The sequence below is a fragment of the Sceloporus occidentalis genome, unplaced genomic scaffold (genome assembly GCF_023333645.1).
Source record: "Sceloporus occidentalis isolate IW3139 unplaced genomic scaffold, rSceOcc1.0.p SCAF_2, whole genome shotgun sequence".
NCBI lineage: Eukaryota > Metazoa > Chordata > Lepidosauria > Squamata > Phrynosomatidae > Sceloporus > Sceloporus occidentalis.
Window position 1 is genome coordinate 56243783 of NW_028316982.1, and position 17813 is coordinate 56261595.

Here is a 17813-nt window from a genome sequence, read left to right on the forward strand (position 1 = left end):
CGAATGAAGATTCAGAAAGGACTCATTCTGTGCTTTCTACAGAAGGCTCCACAGAAACAATTATGTCATATATGGAAATCTCACATCATAAAAGAGTCCATCTGGAAACTGGCGAAAGCACTGAGCACAGACGAAGCAGTTTTCATGATATAGTTCCCCATTGCTGTTCACAATTCTCTCCGTGGGGTCAAAACGAGCCCGGCAGCGTTCACACACAGCATTTGCAAGGGCATCTGACATGTTACTAGGGAACAAAATGGAACAAGAGTCAAGTCAGTGTCAGATTCACGATTATAAAGTGAAACCATCAAAGCCACCTAAATCATAATAATAAAAAATTAAGAAGTGTTATGAATGTATATTCTGTCACACTGGAAGAATCCTATCTAAAGATATGACTCAGTAGCTTCATAAATGTGTATTTGCCTTCAACATGTTTGGTAATGGTAAGCTCTATTTTTCACTAAGTATGGCCCCATACAGACTGCCAAAATAAAGCTGCTTCGGGTCACTTTGGAGGTATGCTATACCTCCAAAGCGACCCGAAGCAACTTTATTTTGACCTGTCTGTATGGGGCCTATATCTCCTGTCCCTTCACTGGTGATTTGTTCAACATACTTAACACATGCTATCTAGTATTCAAAAATAAATTCTTCCACAGTAAGAACTGCAAAAACTACCAGAGAAACATGAGTGAATACAAATAATAAGAGCCAGAGAATGTTATGATACAGATATAATTTGTTGAACAAGAAACTGAAGGAACAGTTATACAAGAAATAAAAATAGTGGACCTTAAGAAATGAGACAAATGTTCTGTTTCTCTGCAGGATCATGTTTTTGTTCTCAGTTCCTTTTGACCTCAAAAACATTTCTGGATTCTAGATCTGCAGATCTCAAATTCATCCACTCATCCCACCCATACTCCCACTCACAAGGGCTAAAAATGTCAAATGTGAAGAGCAACAATATGCTTTCGTAACTCACATTTTACAAAAGGTCCACTTCCCAGACAATCCTATCATAGTGCACAGGGAATTATAGTGAATCTGCACAATGAGCATCTAATGTTAGATGCTATGTCCTTAAAACATCTTTGACTATAAAGAAATGATTGATAAGAGGCAAAAACAGAAAATGGCCATTACAATTTGTTAAGTTGCCAGTTAAAAGCACATACACCATATACAAAGCACAGGGGGCCCGAAGAAAAATCTGAAAAAATTAAAAAATAATTTTAAAAATGCTTCATATAATTAGAACATTAATTCTATGACATCAGTCTTATCTGAAATGCTTGGGACCAGAAGTGGTTAGGATTTTGGAATATTTGCATATACACAATGTGTTATCTTGAAGATGGAACCAAAGTCTAAAAATAAAATTAATTTGTTTCATATACATCTTATATACATGTGGGTGCGTTGTGTGACTTGAAGTCATTTCCGACTTATAGCAACCCTAAGGCAAATCTATCATGAGGTTATCTTGGCAAAATTTGTTTAGAGGAGGTTTACCATGGCCTTCCCCTGAGATCTTGAGAGTGTGACTTGCCCAAGGTCACCCAGTAGGTTTCATGGCAGAGCTGGGAATTGAATCCTGGTCTCCAGAGTCATAGTCCAATACACAAACCACTACGTCACAATGGCCCTAGCCTGAAGGTAATTTCATACATAATATTTTTAATTATTTTGTGCATAAAAATAAAGTTTGTGTACACTGAACCATCAGAAAGCAAAGGTGTCACTATGTCAGCCATCCATGAAAAAAGTTTTGGATTTTGAAGTATTTTGGATTTTGGAATTCCAGATAAGTGAGACTCAATCTGTATCACATTTTTAAAAAGTAAAAAATCCTTATACAGTGCACCTGTGTCATACACAGGCGCACCATACGCAGCTTCCAGCATATGCTGGAAGCCGCGCCAGAAAGACTTCTCCCGCGCCCCGGAAGAAGCAATGGGGCGTGCACCGGGCATGTGCCACGGGAACAAGACCCATTAGTTCTAATGGGGCTTGACTTTACGCATTTTCCCCTTATGCAGCAGGGTCCGGAATGGATCCCCCGCGTAAGTGAAGGGCCAACTGTAAACAGAATGGACTCTTGCGTAAAGAATGAAAAATGAAAACTCTCAAAATGCATGTCACAAATATTGTTACATAGCGGAATTCTCTTAAACATACAGATTACTGGAAAAGCCAATGTAGTGTAGTCTTTTAAATATTGGACTCTAGGCCCTGGGAGACTTGGGTTCAAATCTCTGCTTAGCATGGAAACCCATGACCTTCGACAAGTCACACTCTCTTAGCATCAGAGAAAGGCAGTGGTAAACCACTGAATAAATCTTACTAAGAAAACCTTATGATAAGGTTGCCATAACTCGGAGTCTGATTGAAGGCACACAACACACACATTGAGTAGTCAATTTGTGGCCCTCCAATTGATGCTGGACTAAAGCTTCCATTGACCCTAACCAACATAGCCAGTAATGAAGGATGCTGGTAGCTACACTATCTAGAGGACCACAAGCTACCTACCGTCATGAGCAAAAAATAGTATTAACTGTCCTTAAATTAACTTATTAGTGTGCTAAATATTTGTTCCCCTAGTCTCTCATAAATTCAGAAATAGTTGTTCCTAATACCAACTTTTAATACACGCAAGAGAATTTGGGAATACTTATCCCACAAACATACTTTATTTCAGCTCATTCACAGAACCTTGCAGTTTGGAATAACTTTGATCACATCCTAGACTTAAAAAGAAACAACTAAAGAATCCAAAATTTTGAAAGAGGATATTAACTCTCAGCTCAGTCTCTCAATTCACCTTGAATTTATATAAACAAATATGAGAACAGTGGGTTCTGTGGATCATATAATGTTGTGGGATTAATGTCACATAAGATGTTATGTTTAATATAATACTTTTTTGGGGAATATTGATATTTCAAATATTCAAAACTCTGCTCAAATGCTATCTTCTCGGGGTTCTCCCCTCCATACAGTTTGCCCTCCTTAGCTGAGATCACTTCCCTTTCTTTCCTGTCATTGTAGACCATAATTTAAATTTTATGTTCTATTCAATGGTTACTTCCTCTCCAGATGTTTGTCTTTTTATTCCTGAGAGCGACTGCATTTTTCAGAACATTGTCCTCTGCACCAGTTGCCCAAATTTCCTTCCTTTGGGGAAGCAGATGGATTTATTTGCTAACAAACTTCTGAGCACTGTAGAAGATTCCAGGATGTGCTCTTAATTTGACTGAGATGCTTCAACAAACTGTTGGAACTAACACATGCCACATAAAATCTACAAAACATACTTGGCAAAACTATTAATAGTAAGCTTGTGCTCAACTTGGTGGAGTCACAAGCTAGCCAGCCACCTTGAGCCCCAGTTTTAGGAAAAGATGGGTTATCTAGTAAAATAGAAAGAATTTGTGCAGACATTATTTAATCTCAAAATATAATCCAGAAAGTTTTAGTTTAGTTTGAGAATTACATATTTGAAATAACTGCAATGACTTATATCAAAGTACGATTAATACTGTTTTGGTCAAATTGATTTTCCAACCCTTGTGACAATATGTGAGGTTTTAAAACATTGTTAGAAATGACCATTAGGCAATTAGACCCAATGGACAGGATTTCTACACCTTTAATGCAGAAGCACCAATTTTTTCATACTTGTATGATAAGATGCAGCTGCCAAAATTTCTTTTCTGGTGTAACTATCAGAGTAAAAAATCTCATCTTTTTTTGCAACTGTTCCTTCACACTGAATCTACATTAGACTTATAACTTTTCTGTAATTATTTTAGCATTATGGTGGACAACTGAGATGGATACAGAAGTGAGCTTTCTGTCCCCAAACCTTCTGGGGCGAGTCCACTCCTAGTTTGAGAAATGGTTATTCTTGATCCTGTACAGTGCAGCCCCGTTCACCCTGCCTTGCAACCTATTAAAATGTGAATTGCTTTTTTGGACAAGAAAAAGTTTGTTCCAATTAGCCAGCAAGGGCAAAGGACCACAAAATTATACCTGTAAAGTAACATCAAGCCCTGGGACTGTACTTTGCTCACCCCTGCTTTAGTGCAATGGCTATTACCAATAATGGTTGCAAAGCCTGTAACTAAGTACCTTAAGCAGTGTTGCCAATTTTCAGGGAATTGCCCAGAATCCGGGGAATTTAATTTCTTTCCGGGGATTTGGACTGAATAATAAATATTGGGGAATTCCAGGGATTTGGGATTTTGGTAAAACATTCTGGGGAATATCTTCGAGGCTTGTTGGCAACACTGACCGTAACAGCTTTACCATTAAAAGTGTTTGTCAAATAGTTCTCATGTACTGGATTCCAAGCTGCTTTTTAAACCCATCAGAGTTAACCAACAATTATAACATGACATAATGTAATGCTAGGTGACAAACAATTTTAAAAGTCTTACTACACAGGAAAATCTCACATACCAGGATACTGTGCAGATTTAATGTGATCACAATAATATGATAAAATTTTAAAAGAGACAAAGAAAGCTGTAGTTCTTTCTAAGAATTCTGAAAAACACTGAGCATTCATGGGTGCAATATCTCCCAAATCACAGAAAAAGAAAATACTTCTCCAGGGGGAGAAGTGTGCTCTGCTTAAGAATTCTTAACAAGCATAACTCCTTCTCATCCTATAAACGAATGCTGAATATACCACTGTCATACTTTAAATGCTGAACAGAAATAAGAAAAATGCAGCAACTTAGAAAACTATTCATAAAATAACAGAGTTACTTTGGATGGAAAAAACCTATTCTTCCAGATTTTAACTTTCAAACATTTTTTAAAAACAATAGCTATTAATATAATACCCAACTTTTGTTTATAGAGTGTTTACAGCACCAATAGCCCAGTGTCACTAAGTGAGTAAAGGCTTTCATAACTCTTTTCCTGTAATTGTTCAGAACTGATTATATCAGAGCCAAAGAAACACTTTTCCACAAACAGTGGAAATTCAAACCTGGTAGTTTCATCTTGTCTAATTTTCTGTACTTCCTGCTTCTAAGGAAGCCAAAGGAAACATTCCAGCAAACTGAGCCCATTAATCTGTAAGAGGTACCCATGTAACCTACCCAAATATCCCAGCTGCCCTCTCATTCCCATCACTGAATAATGCCACTGTGCCACTCAGACGATCCTGCCGGCGTTGGTAGAGTTTGGAAGATGCTAGCTCCTGAAGTTTCATGCCAGCCATGGAACTGATTATCTCTTTTCCTTTTTTAAAAAAGCAGTATGAGGAAGAGAAATCCAACCTTAGGTTTCAAGAAATGTTTCTTTCAGATTACTGTTCTTCTCAGAAGTGCTAATCAGAACAAGCGAAATCCATCCTTGTTGTACAGCAAGTTCTCTTCCATAATTAGTCAACCATCTTGCTTGTTTTCTTCAATTCCACTGATAAATAATTTTGTGAGTATGAAAGTGTAATACTTTCAGATTAATTTGAGTAAGGATTACATTTTAAAATATTATTCTTAACTTCAGTCAACTAATATTACAAGAGCAATTAATCTGAATAGCCATTGCAGGAAATAAACCCCACGTTTCTTTACTGGTAGTTTTTTGGCAATTCAATAAACAATGACAATATGCAGAAAAATAGTCCTAAAGAATTAGTCTTCTTTAACCAGTTCTTTCATAGTTTTGCAATAATTAACATCCTTTTTGTTGCTTAGGAAAACAAGTGCTGGAAAACTGCCTGGCTTTGAAACTCACTCCAAAAGTCACATGCTGTCAATATCAAAATACCCAGAAAAGAAACATACTTTACATTCCTTTCCCCACTACATTCACTCTGGGATGCTGAAGTGTTACAGATACCGTCTGTTTCTTTACACCATCCCTTTTTCCACGCCCATCTTGAAGAAAGCATCACATTACACAAGCTGGTTATGACTCAAATATTTATATTGTTTTGGTGATTGAGACTTTCTCACCATTCCCCACCCTCCTCTCCTTCTCTGATACTTTCCCATTTAATAATATTCTGAGGTGATGTGGGCTGATGAGTATTCTTACTTATTCTGCTTCTGTAAAAACACTTTAATACACACACTGGAATAAGAAAAGTTAGTAAAATCCAACAATGTAGAATGATGTAGAACAGAGGAAAGGGGCTGATCACAGAGCTTCCTCAGCACTCCAACTAGACATAGTGTAATCAGACATATTACAAGGCAGAACTGCAGATTTAAAATCCATTTGTTTCATTTCTTAAGCTATAAAATGTGTTTTCAGGACTGAAAATATAACACTTTTTTCTTAACAACTGACAAAAGCATTAATATGTCCTGCTATGCTTTTATCTATTGATATTCATGTTTGATTTTATTGTTCTTGTTTGCTGTTACCTGCCTTGATCCAATACAGGGAGAGGCGGGATACTAATACTAATAATAACAATAACAATAATAATAACAACAACTATTATTAAGTGATGGGGATGTTTTAGAAAAGTGGTTCCTCAATTTCTGCATAGCGTGGCTTGATAAATGTCCCTTTGTTTCTGCACATATCACTTCTGCTCACACATCTGGAGGTGAAAATAGCCTCTTGGGAGTTTTTTCATTCTAGCTGCTAGTGCACATAGCTATGACGCACCCTAAATCCCTGCCCCAGCCCTATTAGTCAGAAGTATCACAGTCCGGGGAACCATAGTCTCAGTTTTTAAAATCACCATTGATGTAATTTTTTAAAATCTCTTCTTAAGAGATTTTTTAAATTACATCAATTATGATTTTAAAAATGAATTATAAATTACTGAATATGAATAAATGTCCAATAGTTCCTTCTATTTGAAAGTCTTCACTTTTGTTCAAGAGAAATTCTGAGTTTTCTGACTATAACATTTCTTTCCCCCACAATTAGTTCACTAATCTTCCAGATTTAAAACAGCCTCAGGAAGCTGGTGAGTGTGAGAGGAAGAAATACTGTATACACCTCCATTAATATAAAAAACTCTCCCCAAGCTACATGGACCCCAAAACACTGTCAAAAGGTAATAAATTTCATGATGAAATGCATCCAGGGTGAAATCCTATGCACTCTTACACAGAAAAAAATGACTAAATCAACAATACAGTAGTTGAATATCTACCTGTGTCTAAATTCAATATACCATATATGTTCAAATGTAAGTCGATCTCACGTATAAGTCAAGAGAAGGTTTTGGGGCCAAAGTTATGGATTTTTATATAACCCGTGTGTAAGTCCAGGGTAAAACTTAGGGACATGTAACAAAGGATGCAAAGGATGAAGGAAAGGAAAATGATGCCAAAGCACACTGATAATTTCCCACCTAGGCATTCAAAAAGGCCAGATGTGGCACCACAGTGGAGAAAATAGAGAAGGGCAGTGCTTCTTTTCATTTCTTCCAGGATACATTAAGCACTTGCCTTTTGCCACTCTACTCAGAGAAAGGGATGGTTCCTCTTTTGATAAAAGTTAAGGTACAGTACTTACATTGACCCCATGGATAAGTCGACTCAGGTTTTGGGGTCAATATTTTTACTAAAATTTCTAGACTTACACATGAGTATATACATTACTTCCCTCCAGTGTAGATCCATTAAACCAATGGCAAACATCAACACTTATGTAAACTTCATTGATTCAATGGGTATACTCCAGTTGGGATTAACAATTGTATTAAAGCTAAAAAGGAATATACTGCCAGTGTTACATTCTTCCAGATGTTTTCTTCCAGGGTGGGAAAGAAAAAGCTCCCATTTCCACTGTCTCATATCTCAGATCCCTGAGCACCAAAGAGCTGGCAGAAGGTGGGCTTTATACAAGTACAAAGTCACTGATAAATAGAAAACTCAGCCTTCCTCAGTTCCTTCTTATATCTGTTCAAGGCATAGATGATAATGGTGACATACTAATTGTCATCATTTACTCTTGCAAGACCACTTTAGAGGCATATTTACCATATCCCCCCCCCCTTTGCAAATTTCAATATGAAAGTAACCTGGAAGATTTACATGTCACCATGTTTACTGTATTTCTGAATCAAAACTGTTAGCACTTTGTCTTTTGCTATGGCACCACCACTATTGTTTTATGCTATTGCAGATTACAAAGTGGGGCTAGAAACTGCAAAAAGAGGGAGTAACTGAGAAAAAGAGGTGTGGGTCTGTGGTATTTAGAGATAAAGGTTTTGCTATGAGGTGAAGAGACATGGATAACATGGTGTCCAAGTTTAGCAGTAATTGCAGATAGACAAGAAAAAGAATAAGAGGGGGGGGGGTCTGACAAAGAGAGACCATAGACGACTTATTTAAAAGAATAGCCTGATTTAAAAGAATAGACTAACTTAAAATGTTACCCTCCAGTACACTGATTTCTTGAAAAAGTTACAGTGATCAATTGAGCCATTTGCTGTGGGTTCTCCTGCATTAGATAATATAAAATAATGACCCTTACATATTAGCCATCATTACATCCATGGTTGGAGCAATACCATTATATACATTTGCAGTAATTGTAAACTTATTTACATTTTGTTTGGGGAACCTGAGGCCACACCCTAAAAGCCCCTCTCCCTCACCCCCAGTATTTGCAGCTGCAGTGATATTCATTTTCTTTATTTCTTCATATATCCAATAACTGCCAAGCCTTTGGCTTTCATCATCTGACAGAGGAATTAAAACAAAAACAAAAAAGCCGTTGTTTCACACACACACTCTAGATTCGAGGGTTGCACTTAAAACTTCTTTAGCACTTTGAAGGCTGAAAGAAACTTTCATATTGCTTTAAATTACTAGGACTAGCACTGAGATTCAGCATGGTATATTGGTTTGAGCGCTGGCCTAGGACTCGGGAGACCAGGGGCCCGAACAGACAGGCCAAAATAAAGCTGCTTCGGGTCACTTCGGAGGTATACTGTTTAAATGCTGCATGCCTCTTAAGAGGCTGGAAGCCACACCAAAGCCACACTTACAACTTTGGCGCAGCGTCTGGCCTCTTAAGATGTGTGTGTCATTTAAACAGCATACCTCCAAAGTGTCCGGAAGCAGCTTTATTTTGGCCTGTCTGTTCAGGCCCCAGAATCCAAAACATACTGCAGAAATAATCCAGTTTGAGACCTCTTTAATTGCCCTGGCTCAGTGCTAGGAAATCCTGGGAATTGTAGTTTATTATGGCACCAGAGAGAGAAGGCTAAAGGTCTCACCAAACTACAGTTCCCAAAATTGCCTAGCACCAAGTTAGGGCAGTTAAAGCAGTCTCAAACTGGATCATTTCTGCAGTGTGTTTTGAAGCCAGGGTTCAAATCCCCAACTGGGCATGATACTTGCATAGGAGCTAAATATTTAGCAGCCATGTTACCCCAGAACACCATCAAGCCTCCCATTGAACTCCCGCAGAAGGCTTGAGGCTTATAAAGTCTTGGTGACAGGTCGGTCCCAAGCAATGGGAGAAAGCCTGACAGGTGGCTGCTCTGGGCTGCTTCCCCACTGCGGAAATAATCCGGGTTGACACCACTTTAACTGCCCAAACTCAATGCAATGGAATTCTGGGAATTGTAGTTGGTTGTAGCATGAGGGGCTAAATGCCTCACAAAACTACAACTCCCAGCCTAAGAAGAGCCTACATTTCTGGGCATTGTAGTTTGTCATAGCGCCAGAGCTCTCTGACAGAGGAGGCTAAATGCCTTACAAAACTACAACTCCCAGCCTAAGTCCAGTCCTAGGCTGGGAAAACCGGGTTTGGCACCGCTTTGACTGTTGTCTGGCTGAAGGCTATGGAATTCTGGGAGTTGGAGTTTGTTGTGGGGACCAGAATTCCATCTCCCAGAATTCCATAGCCTTGAGCCAGAAAAGAGTTAAACTGCTGCCAAACCGGGTTATTTCTGCAGTGTGGATGCAGCCCTGGCCCTTTCCTGCACTTCTTAAGCATTTCCCTACCTTCCCGTCATGGCGGCCCTTGGACTCAGCGGGGCCCTCCTCACTCAGGCCTCGGTCCCTCTCCTCCTCGCCCGCCCTGCCGTCGCCTACTGCAGCGGCTCAAGACGAAGAAGGGCCTCCTCCTCCTCCTCCATTTCCTTTTCCCGCCCCTCGGCTCCCTAATGCATACTTTTCCTAGAAAGGGAATGGGATCCTAAAGAATGCAATGGCGGGGGTGGGCCTGGCGCTTTGGGGCGAGACTTGTATGGAGGGGGCTGTGAGGAGGACGGGGAGGAAGAGGGAGCACCATTTTAAGAGGATGGCACTCTTTTGAGTAGTCAAGAAACTGCTCTTGTGGGCAAGTCACACTCTCCCAGCCTCAGAGGATGGCCATGGCAAGCCCCACTCTGAAGACAGTGGCCAAGAAAACCCCATGATAGATAGGTCCACTGGGTGGCCATGGGCAAGTCACACTCTCTCAGCCCCAGAGGATGGCCATGGCAAACCTCATCTGAAAAGACTTGCCAAGGGAAGCCATTATAGGTCCACAGGGCAAGTCTCACACTCTCTCAGCCTCAGAGGATGGCAGTGGCATAGAATCATGGAATCACAGAGTTGGAAGAGACCGCAAGGGCCCTCCCCCTTCTGCCATGCAGGAACTCTCAATCAAAGCATCCCCTGTGACAGATGGCCATCCAGCCTCTGCTTAAAGACCTCCAGGGAAGGAGACGCCACTGCACTCCGAGGCAAACCCCAAGAAACTTGCCAAGAAAACCCCATGATAGATAGGTCCACTGGGTGGCCATGGGCAAGTCACACTCTCTCAGCCTCAGAGAGGATGGCCATGGCAAAGCCCCCTCTGAAGAGACTTGCCAAGAAAACCCCATGATAGCTTCGTTGTGGGGTCGCCATAAGTCAGAAATATCTTGGAGTCACACAAGAGCAACAACTCTTTTGAAGAAACACAGTTCTTCAGTATTTTCTGTGACATATAAACAAAATGAAGGCTAATCGTTATTTTTAAATTACATTTGGTTTTTTGGGGAGGGTTTGGATTTTAATTTCGAGTCTTTTAGGTTTAATTTTTTTTTCTGAAAGCAGGTTGACCGGACATCCTCCTTTTCCAGGACGTGTCCTACATTTCAGTCTCCTGTCCAGGAGGAATTCCAAAATCCACTAGCCTGGACAGTGTTAAAAGGAGGTTGGATAAAGAGAGCGTTGGAGTCTTTAAGCAGAGGCTGGGGATGCTTTGATTGAGAGTTCCTGCATGGCAGAATGGGGCTGGACTGGCTGGCCCTTGCGGTCTCTTCCAACTCTAGGATTCTATGATTGGAAAGTCATAAAAAGGCTAAAGGGACACACTAACAAAATATCTTTGGAAGGCGGAAACCATGTTTTTGGCTGTAATATAGGCCACTCGGATGTAACAACAGACTTTCAGGTCCAAAATACACAGCAGAACTAATCCAGTTTGAGACCACCTTAACTGCCGTGGGTCACTGCTAGGGATTTCTGGGAACTGTAGTTTGTAGTGGCACCAGAGCTCTCTGACAGAGAAGGCTAAATGTCTCACAGAACTACACTTCCCAAGATTCCAAAGAATTCAGCCAGGAGAAGGAAAAAAACCCCTCTGAAGACACTTTCCAAGGAAACCTCCATGATAGATTGAAGGCATGCAACAACAACAGAAAGGCTGCATCCACACTGGAGAAATAACCCGGTTTGGCAGCGCTTTAATTGCCTGGGCTCAAGGCTATGGAATTCTGGGAGTTCTGCTCTGCTCCGCTCTGGGCCCCACAGCAAACTCCAACTCCCAGAATTCCATAGCCTTGAGCCCAGGCAATTAAAGCGCTGCCAATCTGGGTCCAAAAAAGAGTAACCATTACGTCAGTAGTTACTATGGAGACCGTCCTCCTAGAGCCACCCACGTGACTACCCAACCCCGGTTCCCTCAGCAATGACCCGGAAGTGTATCCTGCTAGCCGTTCTCCACAGCGGCCTTCACTTCCGGCGTCGCCAAAATGGCGGACCTGAACAGGCAACTGCAGGAATACTTGGCTCAGTCCAAAGGCGGCGGAGGAGGCGCCTCTTCCTCTCCGTCCCCGGCGCCTCAGAGCTCCGCGCGGGAGGAAGCGGAGGCGCCTGGTCCGGGCCTCGGAGCCTGGCTCGGCCGGATCAACCCTTTCCGCGCGCCGGCGACCTGGGCTTCCGAGCCGGACCCTGAGCCGGACCCGTGGCTCCCTCGAGGGCTGTCGCGATGGCAGCGTCTCCTGGGCAGCGCTCTCTGCCTGCTGCTGGCGGCCCTCTGCTTCGGGCTGGCCGCCCTTTATGGCTCGCTGCTGCTGCTGCGGAAGTTCGCGCTCCTCTGGTCGCTGGGCTCGGCCTTCGCGCTGGGCGCCGCCGGGTTCCTGCGGGGCCCCAGCCGCCTCCTGGGGGAGCCCGACCGCCGCGGCCTGGCCCTGCTCTACTTGGCCTCGGTGGGAGGCACCCTCTACGCCGCCCTGGGCCTCCGCAGCACCCTCCTCACCACCCTCGGGGCCCTGGTCCAGCTGGCCGCGGGCACCGCCTACCTGCTCGCCTCGGTGCCCGGGGGAGCCGCCGGACTCCGCTTCCTGGGCGGCTTCCTCCGGCGGAAGGTCTCCAAGACGCTCCCCGTGTGAGGGCCAGGCCCAGGGGCTTTCTCTGGGACGGCGGGGCTCCAGACCAAAGGCCACCTGGGCCAAGATAGTGAGTGCTATGGACCTCACCTGCACTGCCTCCCAATCATCTCAAGACGGCCATGACTCCCAGTGGCCCTGTCCCTGCTGATCTCTGTCGCCATCTCCTGGATTATTGGGATGGGTGGGAAGGACTACAAAGATGCCAGCTGCCCAGGCGCCATGTAATGGGAGGCAAAGGATACAGTGCTATGGACATCTGCACAAGCCAATAGCAAGACTGCCATGGCCCTTTCCTTGCAAACCTTTGTTAGCATCTGCTGAATTATTGGTGGGAAATAAACTGAAATATAGGTAGGAAGGTCTAGAAAGATGCCAGGTGGCCAGGAAGACCACCAAGGTTACAAGGCATCATGTAATGTAGGGCAATCAATATAGTGCTATGGACATTGGCACAAGCCAGTATAGTGCTATCAAGACTATTATGGCCCTTTCCATGCAAATCTTCTGAATTATTGGAATGATTGGGAGCCAGGTGGCCACCGAGACATCGCATTGCTCCACCACTGAGCAACCTGAAGACCACCAAGGCCTTATGTCCAATTCCATCTGGTGAAAAGGATCTCTTTAGTTTTCACAGGGCTGGCTGGACTGGAGAAGATTGGGAAGGAGCCTGCTGGCCTTCTCTTGAAACAACATAGTGCACAAGAGACTCTGACTCCTCTACATCTGACTCCTCTGAAGTTAATTTCCTGTGGAGCAGGAAGCCTTTCTCTAGTTTATATTTTCAGTTGGAGTGGACTGAAGGCAAAGCAGCAGCTGGAAAGGATTTCCATCTTTGTGCATTGTTGTTGAGTCTTTGAGAGGAAGCTGAGGAAGGCGCTTGGATTCAGTTGCATATGAAAGAAGTAGAGAAGATGTAAAAATTGAACAAAACTAGCAGGAAATAGAAGAGGACAATTTGGATTCAGTTTATAAAAGTATAGAAGGTGTAAAAATTGAACACTACACAAAAGCAGCTGCAATGAGACGGGACAATTATTTCTTTATCTGGCCACAAGTTTTGGGTGGTGGTGATTCTGGGCCAAATGCCTTCGGTGCTATTTCTCCCCCCCCCCCCCCTTGAGGGTTAGCAGCAACTCAACTCTAGGAGGCTGCAGTAAGCAATGAAGACATTGTTTGTTTCTGTTTCTTGGTCTGTCTTTCAGGCTGCTGCACTGAACTGGATGGGTGGCCTTAAGGTTTTTCTCTCTTTTGCCACTCATCTTTCACTTAAGAGAGCATCTGGACAGAACATAACACTGTGGTCTTCTAATCTTTCCCACATGCCTCTGGTGGAATATATCAAGGGATTTGTAGAGATGGTATTAAAAAAATCAGTATTACAGCTTCAGCTACTTAGTTAAGGTCCCTAGTATCAGACAGCAACCATTTTTAATGAGGGCCACTTAATCTGCTACAGGAGGTTGTTGGCAGTGGTGGGCCTTGTCTTTCACTGCCCACTTTTCTCTAAACTTCTTTTAAAGGGGGCAGATCATCAGTTAATGTCTTGACAGCATTTTCATAGACAGAGCAGGATCTCATCTATTTAAACTTTCAAACTATTGTGACTTATTTCCATTCAGCCTAACATTTTTACATTCCTGGTTGCTGTGTATTCTATTGCCTTATTGAACATCAGCATTAAAACAATATATTTTGTTTATCGAGAACAGAAGGCTGACTTCTCACCTAAAACTTCTTATTTAAGCAAACACTTTTATGCTTGACAATATTCAAACTGTCTCAGTCTGGATAATGCACATTATAGACACAAAATCTAATTCTTCCATGATGGTTTATGCTTTCATGTTGACTTGGGAAAATCATTAACCATATGAAGAAGCTGTGCCTGAACATATTAAAGTCCTTTGGTTCATGTGATTGTCCCTGGAAATTACAGACACAAATTCTGTTATAACTTGTACATACATGGTCATTGTCAAAGCCAAGAATGAGCGTGTATAAATTATAATCTTAGCTCCCATCACCCCTGGCCAGCATAGCTAACAATGAGGGATTTTGAGAGTTACAATCCAAAAATGAGGTCCACAATTACTCAGCCTTTATCCAGGTGTTGCTCTGAACTCCATTAGACTGAAGTATGTGCTGCAATTTAGCAACATTAATGTGCAGTGTGGTGAAAGCAGAGTCACTTAGATACCTTAAATATATCAATCATCACAGGTTGTTTCTTTGGCATTCCAGTGAAAACACATTCATTTCACTTTTTAGCCATTTAAATTTGAGACAGCTATAAACATTACGTTAGCATCGAATCTTGCAGATAGCCAGCTAGTACCCTTGAACCTCACCTTTAAAGTAGCCTCATGTCTCTTCATCGTTGCTCATTGTGTCATTTGAAATCAGTGAATTTAGCTGTGGAAAGTGGACGGATGTGTAACAAATTAGCAGTTGTTTAAAGGAATACAGCTCCCAGAGAACATTTTGACAGTTTAAATTTAAATACAATATTCTTTAGAACTTCTAGCTGTTTGCATGTAATTATTCTTGTGTACAAACAGCTTCAAGTTCAAAAGTCTGCCTTTGAAACACTGTATTGCATTTCTTATTCTTTGCAAATAGTTGAACTTGGAGACCCACAAGTTCCCCACTCCTGCTTTAAGATGTGGGTCACAGACCAGGTGGCATATTTGTATTTCAATTATCCAGCACCTGTGATTTAGGGTATAATGTCTGAAGCAAGCAAGTTCTGAATCAAAATGGTACTAAGTATTATATTGCATAGCAAAGACTGAGCAGTTTTAAAACTGGAATTTAAAATAATCTTAAATTAGTTTAACATTTACAAAGCACAATTTAATTACTGTAACATTGTAATCTTCTCTATTCAGAAGTTAGAAGGCCTACTTCAAAAAATGTGAGTACAGCTGAAATGTATGAAAAATTATTTTTCTATATACTGTAGATATAGTCAGGCAACTGAAGCATATTGTTTTGTCCTTAAAATGTAACTTGGCATTTGAAAGAAAATGTTACATTTGGTTTGTGAAAATTTCCTTTGAACTCCCTTCAGTCTTAATTGGGAGTATTTATAGAACTAACTTGATGTCATATTCAGAAATAAAACTGATTTTTATTAGCATTTAAAACCTCAGGACACATTAGATCACCATTCCTTTACACTAAGAACACTGCCAGATGCATTATTATACCTATTGCATTCTAATGTATGAGGGGATAATTTTATTTTTCTATGATTTACAATACTGGGGCTTCATCAAGTGATTTTTTAAAAATGTACTTTGACTAAAGTAAACTTTAAAACCTTGCAACATTGTGGCCTTTTTAATGATATACAGATCATTTTAAAAAGATGATCGGACTTAAATCTGATCATGATTAAATGAAGTCTGGGGAAGATATCCAATCATTTTAATTAATGTTGTGTGTTTGAGTGACACTAGTTTCTTCTTTATTGCAATCGACAGTTGTGAAAAGTGTGGTCTTTCTTTCCTATTGATCTGCATACCCCTCTTCTTTCCCTGTAATTAAGGGAAACATCATAATCATGGTTAATGCTGACCAGAGTTCCCCATAATGAATAAAACTATGATATGTATTCAGTGTCTGGTTTATGCTCTTGTGCTTCAGACTGGTAGAGAACGTTCCCATTTAATTGTGGTTGTGGTAGGAATTTTCTCCAAGCAGGAAGTATCAGGTATTCTTGGAGTTCGCTTTCCATGTTTACCTCAGGATCAATGTTACCACTACACTGGTCTGTCAAAAAGGTTTTCAGGGATTTTAATCTTATAAAATCTTCCTTTGAGAATGTATCAGTATAATACAGAAGTAACTGAGCTTTTTACATGGAGGTGTGTATCTGCAGAAGTTTAACAAAATGTGAAGCCGAAAATATCTTGAATGTATGGAACACTTTTTCAGTACTGAAGCTAGGCAGGCTTTAGTACTGGAATAGATTATCCACCAAAGAGGAATGGAGAAATCCATAATTGTTAGGTTGGCCTCAGTGGTGTCCCACATTGGGGTGTCACCTTGTGTATGTGTGGGGGCTTTGGGCGGCAGGGACAAAAGGGCACACCCTCATCTCCTTGCCCAGCACAGCTTTACATGAGAGTAAGCCCGCACCAGGCAAGAAGAAAGAAGTTCATCCTCCTTACTTCGTGCCATGGTGTGTGGCAGGGAGGTGCGTGGGGGCTGCTCAGCCAGGTGTCATCCCTCTTCTGGGATGTCATTTGGTGCAACCCGAACTCCCTAGTGACACTACTGTTTGGCTTTAAACTGACTTGTCTTAGGAACAGATGTGATATGTTGCATATGCCAATAAAATTTTCACTGATTAATTTGAAGGATACAATCTGTTTTACCCATATAACAAATAACTTTTTAAAAATTAACAGTGCCTACAAAACACATTTTTGATTGTTAATGTTGACTATTATAATTTTTTTTGAGACTTTTAATCTGGCTGTTGCAAAGATCATTACATTGTTCTCAAGGTTTACAATGTGGAAAGTTGAATCTGCTTGTTTCATTCTTGTGAGATCTAAGCTAATATGACCTCATACTGGATTAATATTTAGTGAAAACTAGGTGTGATTTTCTAATCTTGGCAACTTTTCTTTTAGGTGTGCATGAGAGTTCCTGAATGAATATTTTTACAATACATGCTGACAGTTGCATTATGCTGTGTTTAGGATTCAAAACAGTTTGCTTCTTCCACTCTATTGGTATCCCAAGTAAGACTTGATAGAGTCATTACTTAAGATAATCATTATTTTTCCACATGTAAACAACTCCCCCTAATTTTACATCCTGTCACTGGTATTTTTTTCTCTTCACTAAGGCTTGGTAGCCATTTAGGAAACCAAGAAAAGCTGAGGCTGCAATTATATGTACATTTACATACTTAATAGTAAATACTTAATAGTAAATCCTGCTGACCAAGGGGACTTAAAAAACATACTGGTGGGCAAAGCCAAAGTGTCATGGTCAGAATTTTGGAAAACAAACACCTCAACTAAAGACATTTTATTGCAAAATAATATTAAAATTGATACAGTACTGTATGAAGAGAAACTACAGCACTTAAACCTTTCAAGGGGAATATGGAAAAGTCTTTTAAATTCTCTTCATTTGACTGAATCTGCAAAACTAGGCTGTTACTTCTTTTGTGACTGTGAGTGAACTTTACCCAACATACAAA

The 17813-nt window shown here is 41.1% G+C and overlaps 2 protein-coding genes across 5 annotated transcripts in view; one reads left to right on the forward strand and one right to left on the reverse strand.

Moving 5' to 3' along the window:
• LIMS2 (LIM zinc finger domain containing 2) overlaps positions 1 to 10544 on the reverse strand; it is a 35362-nt gene extending 24818 nt beyond the window's left edge. The window contains exons 1-2 of one of the 4 annotated variants that reach the window (XM_089509542.1): positions 9951 to 10544; positions 85 to 244 (exon numbers count right to left, since the gene is read on the reverse strand). In XM_089509542.1, coding sequence (XP_089365668.1) covers positions 85 to 244; positions 9951 to 9961 — 171 coding nt within the window. In that variant the 5' untranslated portion in view covers positions 9962 to 10544. Of the gene's footprint in view, positions 1 to 84; positions 245 to 5120; positions 5427 to 7162; positions 7778 to 8359; positions 8748 to 9950 lie in introns of those variants that run through there. The other 3 variants (XM_089509543.1, XM_089509544.1, XM_089509540.1) reach the window with 3 other exon arrangements.
• A 1406-nt stretch (positions 10545 to 11950) lies between these two features.
• LOC149318367 (vesicle transport protein SFT2C-like) lies at positions 11951 to 16208 on the forward strand. The gene has a single exon (XM_089509545.1). The coding sequence runs from the start codon at positions 11951 to 11953 to the stop codon at positions 12587 to 12589; it is 639 nt and encodes a 212-aa protein (XP_089365671.1). The 3' UTR covers positions 12590 to 16208.
• Positions 16209 to 17813: the final 1605 nt, after the last annotated feature.